This window comes from Dipodomys ordii, unplaced genomic scaffold, assembly GCF_000151885.1.
Source record: "Dipodomys ordii isolate 6190 unplaced genomic scaffold, Dord_2.0 Scaffold298, whole genome shotgun sequence".
NCBI lineage: Eukaryota > Metazoa > Chordata > Mammalia > Rodentia > Heteromyidae > Dipodomys > Dipodomys ordii.
In genome coordinates, this window is record NW_012267514.1 from 590,234 (window position 1) to 607,713 (window position 17,480).

The 17,480-nt window shown below is 35.6% G+C and overlaps 3 protein-coding genes across 3 annotated transcripts; all 3 read right to left on the minus strand.

Annotated features, from left to right (window-relative positions):
- Positions 1–957, minus strand: LOC106001467 (olfactory receptor 5D18-like). The gene has a single exon (XM_013036559.1). The coding sequence runs from the start codon at positions 955–957 to the stop codon at positions 1–3; it is 957 nt and encodes a 318-aa protein (XP_012892013.1).
- Positions 958–8,604: 7,647 nt separating this feature from the next.
- Positions 8,605–9,552, minus strand: LOC106001442 (olfactory receptor 5D13-like). The gene has a single exon (XM_013036533.1). It carries the CDS (start codon positions 9,550–9,552, stop codon positions 8,605–8,607), a length of 948 nt encoding a protein of 315 aa, XP_012891987.1.
- A 5,183-nt stretch (positions 9,553–14,735) lies between these two features.
- On the minus strand, positions 14,736–15,686 carry LOC106001443 (olfactory receptor 5D18-like). The gene has a single exon (XM_013036534.1). The coding sequence runs from the start codon at positions 15,684–15,686 to the stop codon at positions 14,736–14,738; it is 951 nt and encodes a 316-aa protein (XP_012891988.1).
- Between the last annotated feature and the right edge of the window lie 1,794 nt (positions 15,687–17,480).

Here is a 17,480-nt window from a genome sequence, read left to right on the forward strand (position 1 = left end):
TTATAATGAGTGTGTATGCAGTTGGAATTTGATGAGCCTCCTGACCGTCTCTTTCACATCTTTGTTCCTCAGGCTGTAGATGAGGGGGTTCAGCATGGGGATCATGACTGCATAAAGTACAGTAGATATTTTGACCAGAATCCAGGACCTTGTGGAGCTGGGCACACAGTAGAGTAAGAGAATGACCCCATGGAAGATGCTGATGGCAGTCAGGTGGGAGGCACAGGTGGAGAAGGCTTTTCTCAGCCCCCCCTTGGAGGGCATCCTCAGGATGGTGACAACTATGACCACATAGGAGGCCAGCGTGATCAGGAGGCTGCAGGACTCGTTGAATAGAGAAATGACCAAACATGCCATCTGGCTGAAAGTCGTGTCGGAGCAAGCTGCAGAAAGGACTGCAGAGTACTCGCAGCCAAAGTGATTGATGATGCCGGGTGCACAGAAGGACAGCTGCCCCAGGGAATAAGTGAGTATAGCTGAGCACAGGCCGCCCCACAGATAAGTCCCAGCTATGAGGAGAGAACAGAGCTTGCGGGACATGGCAACTGTGTAGAGCAGAGGGTTGCAGACGGCCACCAGCCTGTCGTAGGCCATCACTGCCAGCATAAACATTTCTGTAACCACACAGGCACAGCCAATGAAAAACTGTGTCATGCATCCCTCAAAGGAGATAACTTTGCGTTCCACCACTAAGAGCTGTAGAAGTTGTGGTGTGAGTACACTAGAATAACAGATATCCAGAAAAGAAAGATGACTGAGGAAAAAGTACATGGGTGTACGAAGTTTGGGATTGATCCTTCTCACCAAAATCAAGCCCAAGTTTCCCATCAGAGCTGTCGCGTAACCAATCAAAAACACACAAAAGAGAAGTACCTGCAGATGTGGGTATTCTGAGAAACCCAAGAGGACAAAGCTGGTCACGTGGCTGTGGCTCTGGTTGACTTCATCTTGCACCATAGCCAGTTGACACACAAAAGCGAATGGGAGGCAGAGAACAAAAGGGAGAAAGAAGGGAATCTACCCAGGCTGAATAGCAGCAGTGCTATTGGCTGTTTTTCTCTATTTGGGAGTGTCACTTGAATCCAGACATTCTTATGAGATATTAGTTTCTTTCACCAGCACTGAATTGGTTTTTTTCCTGGAATAATAGTAGTATATATAAATATTATTTTTATTAAAATGAATCTGTGAATAGATGAGACCTTCATACTAATTCCAGTGCCAGTACATACACTGTTCTCTCTCTCTGTGTATGTATATACTTACAAAATAATATAAAACAACACAAATAACACTACAAAGCAATATATATTATATATACATATATGTATATACCATTATTGTATATGTATATGCATTGTTTAATATGCATATATAAAACCATAATTTTATATAGTACATAGGTAAACCCAGCTTTTTGTATTTTTATTTTTTACTGCTACTGGAGTTTGACTAAAGACATCTGTCACAGCTGATGTAATTCTGTCCATGATACCACCTATCCTGAAATGGAGTTGATGTACCTTTTGTTCACAGTACTTCATGAACAAAATCCATTCACATTGAAACTCCTCAATCTATAGTTCTATACTATCTGAGGACTTATATAAAACAAATTACTTTGTCATTGAATATGATATTCACATCCATTTTTTTCTTTTTTTTCTCTTCTTAAATAAAATTTTTATTGTGAAAATACCGTACAGAGGGCTTTACAATTACACGAGCAAGGTAACGAGTACATTTCTTATGAAGCATTGTTGCCTCTTCCTTTGTTTTTCCCCTACCATCCATTCCCTCCATGGCTCTACCCCCCCCAAAGTTGTAAAGATTGTTTTTCGACATAATGCCTTGTACATCTCATTGTTGCAATGGGTCGACCTGTATCCCTATTTAAACAATTTGTTTTTCCCTTCCCTTCCCCAAATTATACCAACATCAAATACAATGAAAACTTATTCATAAGGTGATTTTTGTTGCTTTGTACATCCATCTTTTTCTGATATGAATTTGCAAAGAAAGTTTTTAAATTCTTCTAATCTACTAAAATGCTTCTCTTCTCCTTCAAAGGTATACCATTGCCTGTTTTAATGAGAACTTTCCTACATAGCTTTCCTAAGAAAACTTTTCTTATGAATCCTAATATTACTATATTTCTTCATATTTACCTTCTTTGCTCCTAAACATTTTAAGGAAGCTATAGGTTTATTGTTTCCTGTGTATGTGCGTGTATGACTGTGCTGTGTTTTCATTGCCTGGATTAACTGCATCTCATGATGATAAAATTTACTTCGAGGTTTTTGTTTAAAATATTCTTACTGTCTGCCACATTTGCTGTTGCACAACGTAATCCTAGTACTCAGATAGATTAAAAACAGAGAATGGTCAATTCCAGGCCAGTCTGGGCGATATAGCAAATTTCAGATATTCATATACACACATTCCTATTACCTGTATTACATCTTAATAGCATTCAAGAACATGGTTTCAATCTCATTTAAATGGTCCCAAGCACAAAGCAGAGTTCAGGGCTCAGAATATATGCCATTAGCTAAATCAGGCATTTATTAACCTCCCTCAGGTCTTGTGGAATTTTTTCACATGGGCTTTTCCTCACAAAAGTGTTTTGAATTTAAATATACCTCAGGTAACCATATGAAAAAAAATATTTGTCTCAGCTAACTTATTGGAGAGACCAAAATGGATCAACTTTCCAGAGTAGCTCAGAGAAATGAATGAGACATTATCCCTACAATAAGTAAAGCAAAAGAGCTGGGGGTATAACTCAAGTGGTAGAATACTTGTCTAGCAAGCACAAGGATGAGTCCAAAGACCAATGTACACACCAAAGAAAGATAAAGGATTACATAACAATAGAGCAGCAACTCACCAAAAGCCAGACTTTCCTGATCTATGTAAACTCCCCCTCAAAATTAAAGTGTTCTTTAAAAAATGGCCCCTTTGGTTAAAGGTCTTGATTGTCTCTGGCAAAATAGAATTCTGTAAGTGAATGCATTTCTGACAGTTGTTAAAGTGTAACTGTTCTTGCAGTGTGCATATATGCCACAGGAAGAATCAGACTTGGATATTTTGTTCTGTAGTCATGTTGTTTGTTCTGTCTAAACTACTTGAGCACTGGGACCCAGACCCTGGAGAATTCTGAGTTTGTTGTCATAAGCTAAAAATAAACTAGAGGAAGATTCCTCTCCTTTACAAAGAATGTAATTTCTTCTATATCTGTAATACATTGATCTTCATGTTATAAACAGAAGTCAACCTTGACTATCAGGAGCTTGTGATTTGAGAAATCACAAGAAACATACTGTAATTTCAATACAATTGCAGTTGTGCATCTCCTATTTGTTTAGAAGCATGCATATCATTTTATTTTATTATGCATTATTTTATATTGAATAGGTTTTTGGGCTTGGCTTATTTCCATCACTTAATCATCTCCCTGCAGGATGTAGATGCACAACCATTTCATATCTACCTCACATGACTCTATATCTGTACTTCCAGTGTGTAAGTCTTCAGGGAAGACAGGGGTGGCAAAGACTGACATTTGAAAAATCCACTTCAGGTTTTGATCATGAAACCTGGGGAAATGCACATGTGCACAGATACTGGAAAACAAAACATGCAAATGTAATTTCCAAGGGTTTGGATATTCCAGTGTCGCTAGATTTGGAAGAGGTAGGAAGATTCATAGACTACATTTATGTACCTATTTCATGTTTATCTTCACAAGTATGAGCTGGTTTTGTCTTCACATGCTTAGTTTAGTCAAGAGAATGAATGTTTGCTTGGAAGTTTTTGTAGAGAAGTGTAACCATCTGTTGGTTACAAAATGCCAAGTGAAGTCAGGGCAGAACTAAATCGTGAAAAATGCCTTTTAATGAGTTAAGGAAAAGATCATTTTAAAGCAAATTGTATAGGAAGAGTAATATTTTGCACCTTTTCCCTATTTAATATTGCTCCAATATGGTATGTGAACAAAGTCTAAAGGATAATGGTAGACAACAATGGAAGAATAGAAGCTAAAAAGAATTCCCCTGTGTGAAAATGAATGTTTGTGTGATGCATTCTACCTTGAAATTAATTATGCACGTCACTATGTTGATATGTCATTCCACACAGTATTCTATTATAATTGTAAATGCCAACTGTCAAAATTTGTTTACCTGGCCATGCAGGCTTTGGTTAAGGAATCTAGGCATATGATACTAATGTCTTTTCATCTTCCCCTGTGAGGTTAAATTATAGCTTTGAATTATTTTATATGAAACTATACACCTAACATTAAATTCATAGATTCAATCACGTTGAGCTAGATCAATGAAGAGCATAATTTTCATTACGTTGCCAATAAAAGAAATGCAGATCTGATCTAGGTAGGTCGTATCATCATCGTGGGTTAAAATACAGAAACATTTCAAGGCTAGTCTTCATAAGTGAAGTTAAAATGTCTTTGTTAGAAAGATGACAAACATTCTGTCTTGGAAGCAATGAGCAACTAGATTGGTTACATAATCTGTCACTTGTACTATCCTAACTGGAATAGTAAGAAACAAAAAAAGATTGATTAATTCATCAGATTGTATTTTATTTTATTTATTTTGCAGGACTGGGTTTAAACTCAGGGTCTGGTGCTCACACAGCTTCTTTGTTCATGTGGCATTTTAACACTTGAAGCCTTCCTACCCCCTTCCTTTATCTCTGCCAATTTCATCGATAGTCTCATGAATTTTTCTTTCTAGCCAGCCTTCAAACCATATTCATCTAGGTCTCAGCATCCTGAATACATAAGATTTCAGGTTGGAGTCATGGGCACCTGGTGCATCTAATACTGTTTTTAATAATGAAGCAAAATGATTTTTTTCAAAAGGGAGAAAGTATTTTATTTGTTCAGGACACAAAGATGATTCCAGTATGCTCATCATCTCTGATAGAAAATGAGGGGATCACACAGTGCAAATGAGAGTGACAAATTCACAAGAGTGATTCAGGAAATGTAAGAACCCAAGTTTTTTGAACATTAGACAAAACTTTAACAGTTAGCATACAATTATTCCTACTTCAAATACTCAACAAATTACGAGTGAGAAAATTATGATGGCGTCATGTTTAAAACTACTTCCACTTAAATTCAACATCACATCATGTAAAATTTATTCCACAAACAGAGCAAGTATATTAGTTTGATAGTGAGATTCACATAAATACTATATAAATGATGTATTCAGGAATAAGACAAAAAGTATGTGAAAACAATAGGGTATCACTTATTTTGTCTTACTTAGTCAATTTTTGCAGAATGTTTTAAAAAGCATAGTTTTAAAACACGTGAACATATATGGACAGGTGATAGACACATAAATAAAGAGATAGATAAAACAAATTTTATGATTTCTTCCAAAGACATGACACTTTATAGATACCATACATAATACTGTACTGAAAAGTGTTAGCTATGTTTGCAAAGAGGTGGAAAATCTTAATAAAATGGATATGCTGCAATGTATGTATGTACTAAACATTTATAATTAGTACTAGAAGGAAATTCTAAAAATAAAAATTTAAATAATTAAAAAATAAATTTATTGAAATATTTGTTAAATATTGACCATATATATAAATGTATACAAACACACACACACCATTTAATACACTATAGTGGAATAATTAATTTATGATATTTTGTTAACTGATAAAATTGATGTGAATCCTTCATTAATACTACAATACACTACTAGTGTTAGAAACTCCATTTCATACATTAAACAGTACATTGTATAATGCTTTAAAATTTATGTGCTTCCAATATATCTTTCAGAAAGCAAGTCTGACATAATTAGTTGTATTGAAAAGTCATCATGTGGAAATCTCCTTACTGTTCTGTTCAGAAGCTTTTATCATGATTGACAAGACTTAAGGGCAATGTGAGTTCTTTCTTCTTTCTTATATTTTATCTCAAACAACTTTGTGGTTAAAATCACAGCATGACCTAAAACTTACTAGAAGACTTCAGCAAATTGAGGTATAGACATAGGTTATCTATGAATTACCATTAAGGAAGTTACCCAACATCACCAAAGAGCAATGTGTGCAGAACTGTCCTGTTTCTGAGATTCAGTCATACTTCTCAGATAAATGACTTCCAACTTGCAACTTTACAGTTTCACAAGACAGACAAGTTTTTCTCATGCCTAGCTTTGGGGTTTGTCATGTGATTCCTTTTTTTCTAATTAAATCTTAATGTGGATGATTAAATCAAGATTTATTTTAGTGGTAAACTCGATTATGAGCTTACTTTAAACAAAAATCAACAACAAAGCCATACAACAAAAAAAATGAAAAGTTTCTTGACTTGTAATTCCAATGAGAAATGTAGAAAGAAAATGACTACAAAGTGCTTTCAGTCAAATTTCCAAATAATTTTTTTTCACAATGGAAAGTCATATTGACACAAATAGCAAGCCACAGTGAAGCATGAATTTATAGTCTTTTGTACTTACTTTTGGAATTATATAGAGAGAAAATATATTACACAATGTCATACATACTTTAATTTCAGTGGATTAGGATTCTACAAGAGAATACTATTTACTCTTATTTGCCTATAAAACTTTCCAAAAAGAAATTATAAAAAGAAATGAACTCATTATCTTACTTATGTAATCTATATGTACGTCACCCTTACAATATTTTTTAAAAGAAAAATCTTTCCAAGCTAAAATGACTCATGTAGAAATAAACTTTAAAAGGTTCAGATATTCAGTGTGTTATAATGAATACCACTTCACAGTGGTATTTTTTGTGAGGAATAGAACCACATGAAAACTATAGTTTAATATTTCATAAAATACAGCATTTCTTTGAACTACATGTTGACTGGGCAATTGTATAGTAAAATGTATTGCAAAAATTTGTTGCAACAATAAAACAACAATAAAATAACAAATTCAATTAGATTTGTCTGTGATTTTATGTCTGAATTTTTAAAAATGTATGTTGCTAATCAACAGAATGAACATATATGAAATGCTTATTGTAGGATGATGATACATTCATGAGGTGCTTTGATTCTGAATGCCAAAACTGTTCATCTAAAAATATAAAGAGTTAATATCTGAAGCACAATGTTTTACAGCATATTAACCAGGTATTGTTTAACTTAGTGATGATCTTATTCATATCTTTGTTCAGAAAGCTACAGACTAATGTAGCATAGGAATCACCCCTCAGTGAAATTTCAGGTACTTTGAAGATCAGCCATGAAATTTTTGAATTAGAGAATCAGCAGAATAAGTATAGTATCAGGAAAATAGCCAAGACAAACAAAGGCAAGCCCATCAGAAAGCCTTTGGCATACTCCTAAGTGAAAGCATTTTTTTTTAATGACAAGGATCAAATGAAAACTTAACAAAACAACTTGCAGGCTGCATATTTTATTAAGGAAGCTAGAGACAAAGAGTTCTGTATAAAATAAAGACCAAACTGGTACAGTTGATGGTGTGCTCATGAACTTATTGAACTTAATCCCATGAGAGAATAAAATCAATATAATTTACATAACTATTACATAATCAATACTATTTCAGGAATATTGTACAACCACTAGCAAAATGGAAAGATGCAGGGAGATCGTAAATGAACTGACCCCAACTGCTCAAAGCTCATGACTGCCAAGCATCTTGTAGTGAGCTAATACATACAGAAAAAGAAATGATTGAAACAGATCATTCTGTCTGAACAATCAAGTTCTTTAACTCAAGCCAGTACTGCAGAGGAACACAAACCAAGAACAGACATTTACACAAATGTTCTTATCTACATTTCAGGAAAGGAAGCAACATACTGTTCATTTCATGGAACAACCAAGCACAACATAAAATAAATCACTGCTTTAACTGATCTTTTAAATAGCATTTAACCAAAATCTTGGGAAAGATCCAGGAACAATGAAAAGCAAACCCTAAGGTCTAATAGAGATAAGTTGCAGTTGCAAGAAAAATTAAACTTGCTACCCTCAGGACATACACAGAAAAATTAGACAAAGAAATGTAGTGAATCTCAAAATCTCCCCAAAGCAGTTTTTCTCTAGAGAAAGTAACAAGACAAAGGGATCCCAAAGGGGCTTATGTGTAATATTTATACTGTTTTTACCTTTATGGGCTACCTTTAGTTTGTTGAAAAAAATAGAGGGTTATTCAAACATACATTTGTTGTCATATTGAGACAGAATGACAGACAGAAAGAGAGAACATTAAAGATGTAGTAGAGTGGAAAGGAAAAAAGGGAAGAGATGATTTTAGAGACAGCTCGACTCTACAGTCTGAGGGATATAGAATGTGGACATTATTACAGGTTTATTTAGACCACTCCATCCTGGGAGGGACAGAAACAAGATTTTCTTTCTCCTTATTTGCCTTTTACTCACAAGTTATTTTTAAAGCACAGCCAGATTTAGTAAATAGTATATGGTTGCATTAACTCTCTGCTTTATGTCATCGTATGAAGGGAAATTTAAAAGCCATGAAGGATATTCATAACGAATATTCATCCCATCACTGATTGAGCCTTATGGATGTCTGAACATGACTAAAATGAGCGAGAAAGGACTTTGAGGTGAATTAGCTTCCCGATGCTCTCTTTCACATCCTTATTTCTGAGGCTGTAGATGATCGGGTTGAGCATGGGAACCAACATGGTATAAAACACAGTGGCCACTTTGACCATAAGCAATGAGCTTCTAGACTTGAGCACACAATAGAGTAAGAGGATGACCCCATGGCAGAAGCAGATGGCCGTCAGGTGGGAGGCACAAGTGGACAAAGCTTTCTTCAGGGCTCCCTTAGATGGAATCCTGCTGACAGTGACAAATATGACAGTGTAGGAAATAATGATAATCAGAAGGCTGCAGGCCTCGTTGAAGGTACAGATGAGCAAGCACACCAGCTGACTGAGGGAGGAATCAGAGCAGGCTGCAGAGAGGATGGCAGAGTACTCACAGCAAAAGTGATTGATGATGCCAGAGCCACAGTAAGACAGCACAAGAAGGAAATATGTGAGTGTTGAGGAACAGATTCCACCCCACACATAACTCCCAGCGACCAAGATCGCACAGAGCTTATGAGACATCGCAACCGTGTAGAGCAGAGGTTTACAGACGGCCACAAATCTATCATAGGCCATCACTGCCAACATAAAAGTCTGTGTAACCACACAGGTACAGCCAAAGAAAAATTGTATTATGCATCCTTTGAAGGACATGGATCTGTCTTCTGATATCAAGAGGTCTAGCAACTTTGGTGCAATGACAGTGGTGTAGCAAAAGTCAATAAAGGATAGATGGCTGAGAAAGAAGTACATGGGTGTGTGCAGTTTGGGATTGATCCTGATGAGCAAAATCAGACCTAGGTTTTCCAGCACACAAGCAGTGTAGATGGTCAAGAACACCAGGAAGAGAGGCACCTGTAAGGTGGGCAATTCTGAGAATCCCAAAAAGACAAAGATGAATCCAGCGCTCTGATTTCTTTCATCCTGCATTTGGCTCCTGTCGAGGAAAAAGAAGTGTGTTTTCTTCTATTACAGGCCAGAGAAGAAAGAGTTTAGATATGCCAGGAAACTAGTAAACTCAACACTATATCAATTAACTTATATTTGATTACAAGTGTGGTTTTAGGAGGAAGAACACATTTGGTTCTGAATGCCACAGTTTAGTGCAAACAGGCCAATGTATACAGCAAATATTAAGAGTTTAAAATCAAACTAAATGGGTTGGTAATCTCCTCTGTCCAGATGAGAAAGTACTAAATTATTTAGATATTCTAGGACTGTAAGATGAGAGCAATAAATATTTTGCTCCAGGCAATAAAACACTGGATGAGTTATCTTGCACAGAGTTAGATATTTTTTTTCTCTTGTGGATAGCATCAAGACCAGATAAAACACTGAATAAGAGTTTTAATTTAAGAAAGGAGCAAATAAAGTACTGCTCAGTACCTCAAGAAAAAAACACACTAGGGGCAACATGAATGTTCAGTTCACTTAATCTGGTATTTTTCTTACTTTTGTCTCAGGCAATTCAACTCCTTTCATGGAGCCATTTAAATTCTAGCATGACCATATTTCTTTTCATAAAACATAAGTGCAAAATCTTATCTTGGCCTAACAGAATGGGCTAGATTTCTTATAAAAATATTTCAGCTTTCCTCACCTGCCAGGGTTCAATAAAACCAATTAAACCCATGACCAAAAAAAAATCTATGCTTCAATGTTTGTTTTATTGAGGTGTTTAAAGTGATTTTATCTCAGAAGGGATGGTAGTATAGTTGTATTTCATTGTTTATATCTGCGCATCTATGTCTTCCTGCATATATCGCTATACTTATACCTTTAAAATGAAAACTCATTGTGTTCAACATTATGAGCATTAAGAGGAACAGTATATTTTTTTAATTTGGGGAAGGGAAGGGACATTGCAGAACGCTTAAATGGGATGCAGGCTGATCCATTGTGATGACGAGATGTACAGGATGCTATATTGAAAGCGAACTTTACGATGTCGGGGGGGGTGGGGGTGGGAGGAGTTGGGGAGGGAAGTGATGGTAGGGGGGAAATAAAGGAAGAGGTAACAATGCTCACTATGAAATGGACTCATTGCTCTACTCATGTAACTGTAACCACTCTGCATAACATTTTGATAATAAAAAAATTTAGGTAGAGGGGAGTGTAGTTGTGGAAGTGGGAGGGAAGGGATGTTAGGGGAAATATAAAGGAGGAGGCAACAGTGCTTGATAAAAAATATACACATTACCTTGCTCATGTAACTGTAACTCCTCTGTACAGTATTTTCACCAAAAAAACATACAAAGTACCGTATAATATAGATAATAGAAATTACACTTTCTTTCACATGCAGGTCAACACTACACATAAGGGAATAATAATAAAAGTAAACTTTCATATTAGTTGCATAGCTTGATGCTAGAAAACAAATGTGATATGTGTTGAGCTTAAAAGCTAACCAAAGAACAGTTATGCTTAGTGCATTTTCACACATGACGCTAGGACTGATTCTGGATTTTTGTTTTGTTTTGTTTACATGGGGCTTGAACTCAGGGCCTGGCCACTATCCCTGAGATCTTTTTGCTCAAGGCTAGCACTTTACATCTTTGAGCCATGGCTCTACTTCTAGTTTTCCTGTGCTTAGTGGAAGATAAGAGTCTCATAGACTTTCCTGCCTGAGCTGGCTTTGAACCATGATCCTGAGATCTCAGCATCTTGAGTAGCTAAGATTACAGGGGTGAGTCACCAGCTTCAGGCATAAGTCATCAGTGTTTGGCCAACTAGAACTAATTTTAACCTGTCCTCTTACAAGCAATACCATTCCAGTGATTTCTCATATCTAAGGGAATTTTACATGATCAAAATCTTTTTGATTCCTTTCAGTTCCACATCCATCTTATACATTCGTCCTAAGCTGGAAGTTATCTGGGGGGTTTGAATGACATAGAGATATTGGATTGCCACATTTTCTACATGAATTGTCTACGATTGATGGAAAAGAAAAGATTTTCTTTAAAAACAGAAACATATTTGTTTAATTTTTTCTGTTAGTTTTTAATTGTATTTTCTTGTAAAGATTCTGTACAGAGAAGTTATAGTTACATCAGTGAGCTAATGAGTACATTTCTTATAGAGTATTATAGTGGCTCTAAAGAGTTCAGGGACAGTGCCCAGGACCATGATTGGCATTTTTGAGAAAATCCAATCTTATTTTTGTAAAATTTTAATATTTTGCATATTTCCCCATTGAATTTGTAGCACTTCACATTGATCTCTGCTATTTCCTTTCCTTTCTTTGACTCAAACTGGTCTAATGTCCTCCTGTCAGACAAGCATAACTCTCATACTGAAGGTGAATTTGTTAAACAATCAATCTCTATGATCAGCCATTACATAGGTTTGTACTGAGTCTTGAAAATGTGAATGACTTAATATTTGGGTCAAGTGCCATGAGTTGAAATTCTGCTAGAATCAAATATCAAACCTCTGATGATCAGATGTTCATGCTCTGTGACTCAATCCTTTAGCTGCTTAATTGTGACCCCATATATATTAAAATATTCATTATTCTTGATGTAACTACTGTTAGTGTTATGATATTGCTATGAATAAAGGGTATCCCAAATAGGATCCCAACCTTAGGAACCCTGGGACTACATACTACATTGTAGTCAATTCAACAAAACAGCCTTTTTATTTCTCCTTTCTGAATTTTCATAGGATTCATAACATATGCAAAATACTACCCAAAACACCTCTTGTTAATTTAGAAATAATGAAACAAGAAACATTTTGGCAGACATATATTAAAAAGCAATGTTTTCCTTGATTAATTCTTACCATTGCTTAGTTTAGGTACCCAATTCCCAAATCATCAGCACATGAACTTGACTGTCTCTTTTCTTGTTTCTTTTCTCCCCTAGCTTCTCCTGGATTCCTTTTCCTCTCAACTTCAGGCTTTGAGGGAAACATTAAGGTAAAAGTTAAATAATTCGAGATGACTTCCCATTCACATTCCTACTCCACAACATATTCCTCTTTCTAAATAACAACTCTTCGGCTGACCTGTCTCTGCAAACGTACTCAAGTTGTCCTTTCAATTTTCCTCTACGGTGACACTCAAATGGTGACAACTTGACAACATGCCTGTAGTTTCAGGCACATACACATTCAATATCTTTGCCTGTTCCCACTATAATGACAATTTTCCCTCAAATTCTAAGCACAGGCACCTTTTCAAAAGAAACAAAATATCTTTAAGTAGTTGTTCAAAGGGATTTCAGTTCAACATGTCTGTTTATGAGTAAAATCCATCGTGATCATCGTCACCCTTTCAACATTCTCCTCCTTCTCTTCTCATCCTATCAATAGATCTATTTTCACACATGTACATTGAATATTATGGCTGTATTCACCCACCCTTTCTCTAGTGTCAAATTCCAGGCAAACTACTTGAAAACTCTGGCATTTAAAGCAGTTAAACTGCTCGGTTAAACTGCTCAGATTTGATTTTGCCTACACATCATTAAAATAAAAATAAAATTATATTAAGTCTATTATATTTCTTCACAGCCTTATACATATTTGAAAATATATATTCCCCTAAAAGTATCCAATCTTATAATTATTCTGAACAATTAATAAACCATTTCAAATAAAACTAACTGGCTGAAACATGTTTTATTGATGGGGGAAGGAATACATAAATGGAAGGAGGGAGAATGAGCAACTACAGTTGTTATATTCAATGTACAGTATGTAAAAATATTCAGGCTATGGCTGACACAGGAAAGATGAGAGAGAATAGAAGGGGCCATATCAATAAAATAAATGATAGTCATAATCTGACTTGTGGAATTGAAACTTCTTTAGACAACTAGTTAAACAATAAATAAAACCTAAAAAGTACAGTCCTCTAAAGGACTGATAAAAATTGAGAATGGTTAATGAGCATTAATTTAGTATTCACTAAGAATATTAAGCCTCATTACAGTATACAAACAGATTCAAAGATTAATACAAGGCAAACTTCTTAACAATGTAGGGAAGAGGTTTTAGTACCTTGTGTTTTTATTCTTAGCTGAAAGACACTGCTACCACAGCTAGTAGATTCACAGAGGTGTTGTTCGCAAAAAAATATTAGATATTTGAATCAGAGTCTTCTGCATCAGAATTATAGAATTATTCACCAGCAAAAAGACAGGTTTAATTTTCAGTGGTTGTGGAAAAATTCAATTAATTATTATGTTATTTCTCAAAACTTGTAGCTATAAAAGCTTGTAATTAAGCCTTGAGAATTTCATTTAACATAGGCCATGAAGGACAATTCTATATTTTTATAATTAAAAGCAGTCATGTTCAGTATAAACACTTTCTTCATCTGAGTCAAACTGAGAGACATAATTTAGGAATCGTATATTAAATTTTCATTGCATGACTTTCGGGAATAAAAGTCCCAGAGAACTTTCACAAGGTGTTTACCATGAGCTACTAACAAGAAAATTTGAAAATCTCTCCTTCCTAATTAAGATTATAATTGGTTAATAACACGGTCACGAGAGAAATTTGAACATGTTTATCCTATATTTGAAAAGTATGATCTGCTTCTCACTAGTACATTGCTGAAATATGAGAAGTTCAAAATTAATAATAGATTGTATCCTGGCTTTTTGTTTAGGATATTTATTTTGCTTTTTTTGTAGATAGGGAAGTACCAAATATCTATTGTCTTGACTTATATTTAAGATTGATTCATATATTTTCCTCATATATTACAACTCATATCTTTAATAGGAAATTGAGAGATGCATTAAGCGAAGAATAATTTTGTGTTTTAACTGAAACTCTGAAAGAGACATAGTCTAAAAATGTATACCAATGCTGGCTGAAGAGCTCAGGAACAGCACCCAGGCCCAGGGATCAGGCCCCACAACTGACAAATACAAACAAACAAACAAAAAACCCTAAAGTATCATTCACTAAAGTCCCAAATGTGATCTATCATTTTATCTATCTATTTTATCTATCTATTTATCTATCTTTATCTCTATATATGCATACACATATATATACACACATATATACACATATATACAAACATACATATATATATATATATATATAACATGCATACTTCAGACTTCTATGAAAAATTATTTGAATTATATCAATTGGGGATGCAGTTTGGAGTGGAGAAACCTCCTGACTGTCTCCTTCACATCCTTGTTCCTCAGGCTGTAGATGAGGGGGTTCACAATGGGGATGAGGATTGTGTAAAGAGCAGTGGCCACTTTCACCAGGAGCCATGAACTTTTGGAGCTGGGCACACAGTAGAGCAAGAGAATGACCCCATGGAAGATGCTGATGGCAGTCAGGTGGGAGGCACAGGTGGAGAAGGCTTTTCTCAGCCCTCCCTTGGAGGGCATCCTCATGATGGTGACAACTATGACCACATAGGAGGCCAGGGTGATCAGGAGGCTGCAGGACTCACTAAATATGGAGATGAATAAGCATGCAATCTGGCTGAAGGAAGGATCAGAACACGATGCAGAGAGGACTGCAGAGTACTCACAGCCAAAGTGATTGATGATGCCAGGTCCACAGTAAGACAGTTGCCAAAGAGAGTAGGTGAGGATGACGGAGCAGAGGCCACCGTACAGATAAGTCCCAGCTATCAGGAGAGCACAGAGCTGGCGGGACATGGCAACTGTGTAGAGCAGAGGGTTACAGACGGCCACGAACCTGTCGTAGGCCATCACTGCCAGCATAAACATTTCTGTAAACACAAATGTGCATCCAAACAAATACTGTATCATACATCCTTCTAAGGTGATAATCCTGTTTTCCACAACTAAGATCTCCAAGAGTTTGGGTGTAAACACACTGGAATAACACATATCCAAAAATGCAAGGTGGGTGAGGAAAAAGTACATGGGCGTATGAAGCTTGGGGTTGATTCTGATGACCACAATGATCCCCAGATTCCCCACCACCGTGACCATGTAGATGGTTAAAAATATAAAGAAGAGGGGTGCCCATAGGTGTGGGTATTCAGAGAAGCCGATCAAGGTGAATGTGGTCACGAAACTCTGGTTTACCAGATCATAGACCATGATCCTCCATGCAACAAAGTAATAAGCAGAAAGAAAAGAAAACTGAGCAGGGGGGTCCGCAAGGGGGCAAAGCAACAACTCAGCAGAATCTCAATAGATACAAATGAAGACAAATCAGGGTCAACTGGAGTGTGTGATTCTTGTGCCTCACTTCATTCTTAGTGGATCACTTCATAGCTTCTGTTTGTGGGCAATTAGCTTCATTGTTCATCGCTGTCATTCCCGTATCTGAAATAAAGTCATAGTAGTATCAATAACATTTTAAGCAAACTATTTGGAAGGAACCTAATACTTGAAATATTCAAATGAGTGAGCCTGAATAAACAATTCTAGAAATAGATGTAAAAACTTAATAAACATTAAATCATCTGAGAAACGGCACAAACTTAACCCTTGTCTATAGTCACCTGCCATTTCCACCCTGAGGTAGAGAGCATCAGCTGTAGCATCACATTCTACTTTACTGTGGAAACAGAGGCCCTAAATGAACATTAGTCTGCTAGCAAAGTGTGTTGAAAAATTCTTACATTTCTTTATCTTTACTTTATATCATCCTTAAATATTGTTCAAAAGGGTTTAAATTCAGTATGCCAATGCATACAAAGCATCTTAATCAATTTCACCCCTTCTGGTGTCAATAAAGATTCTACAATTTCTCTAATTCCCTAAATGCTTAAAGCAGAATTCGCATAACTGATAACTAACTAACCTTTGTGAAAATCTTTAAAGAATGTTCAAAAAAGACATAATAGAGATTTAAATGAAAGAATCCCTGACATTTTTCACTTTCTTTTTTTTTTCTTTTTCACTTTCTTTGAGTTTAGTAATTGCTACTAAATTTCTACTGGGCATTTTTTGAATGAATATTCCTCTTCTCACATCTAGAAAACCCTTTTTCAAATCTTCTCATTGAAAGAATTCAAGGCACTGATTGGCTTCCTTATGGTTCTTGACTGGATAGATACATTTTTCATTCTGAGTGTAAAAGACAAATAAGGATGTTGATTTTATTGTTCCAAAGAAGAGAGAATATTTTTCTAAATAGCTTTACACTTTTGCCTAAGGATTTTTTCTATCATTTTTTCTATTATTTTGCACAATCTTCTATAATTTTTTCTATACTTTTTTATCTGTCTCATTGGCTATGTAATAGTCTTGATATAACATTAGCTATCTTGAGAAAATAGAAATACTAAATCATGCCGTCTATTACAGAACAATCTCTCAAGTCAAGTAAGGATGTTACTTGCCTTGTATCAACTAATTTAGGATCTGTAGTTAATCTGTGAGCTGAGTTTGCTCCATTTTTTTCCTGTGCCAAAATTTTTGGAGGGATTAATGACCAACCAAAAACTTCATATTTATTAATTTGGAATTTGGTGTCAAAACTAGATATTGCACATTTATTATTACATTTTATGCCTAACTTCATTCTTCTGTAACCCGCCACTGCAATTGTGCATCCTCTTATCCAGATTAATTGGATGGCATACTGCTTGGATTGAGTTAATTAATTGGATTAATTAAGTAAGCATATTAATCAGTTGGGTGAGACCCTGACTCAGTAGCTTGCCTTTCAACTCAGCACTCTGTCTAGAACCCATCCCTAAAATTCCCGTTTCTCCCTAAAATTTCTGATTACAACTGGGGCAATTTGTTAAACATTTCTCAAATTTTCTTTCTTCTCAACTCTAAAAGAATAATTGCTGCATATGACAAAATAGAATAGGAGCTGGTTGAGACAGTAGCACCTGAAATCCAGGCACTAAGTAGGCTGAGGCAGCAAGGTTATGA

Bases quoted from the DNA above. Each gene is read 5' to 3' on its own strand.
- LOC106001443 (XM_013036534.1), bottom strand. From the start codon at position 15,686: ATGGTCTATGATCTGGTAAACCAGAGTTTCGTGACCACATTCACCTTG.
- LOC106001442 (XM_013036533.1), bottom strand. From the start codon at position 9,552: ATGCAGGATGAAAGAAATCAGAGCGCTGGATTCATCTTTGTCTTTTTG.
- LOC106001467 (XM_013036559.1), bottom strand. From the start codon at position 957: ATGGTGCAAGATGAAGTCAACCAGAGCCACAGCCACGTGACCAGCTTT.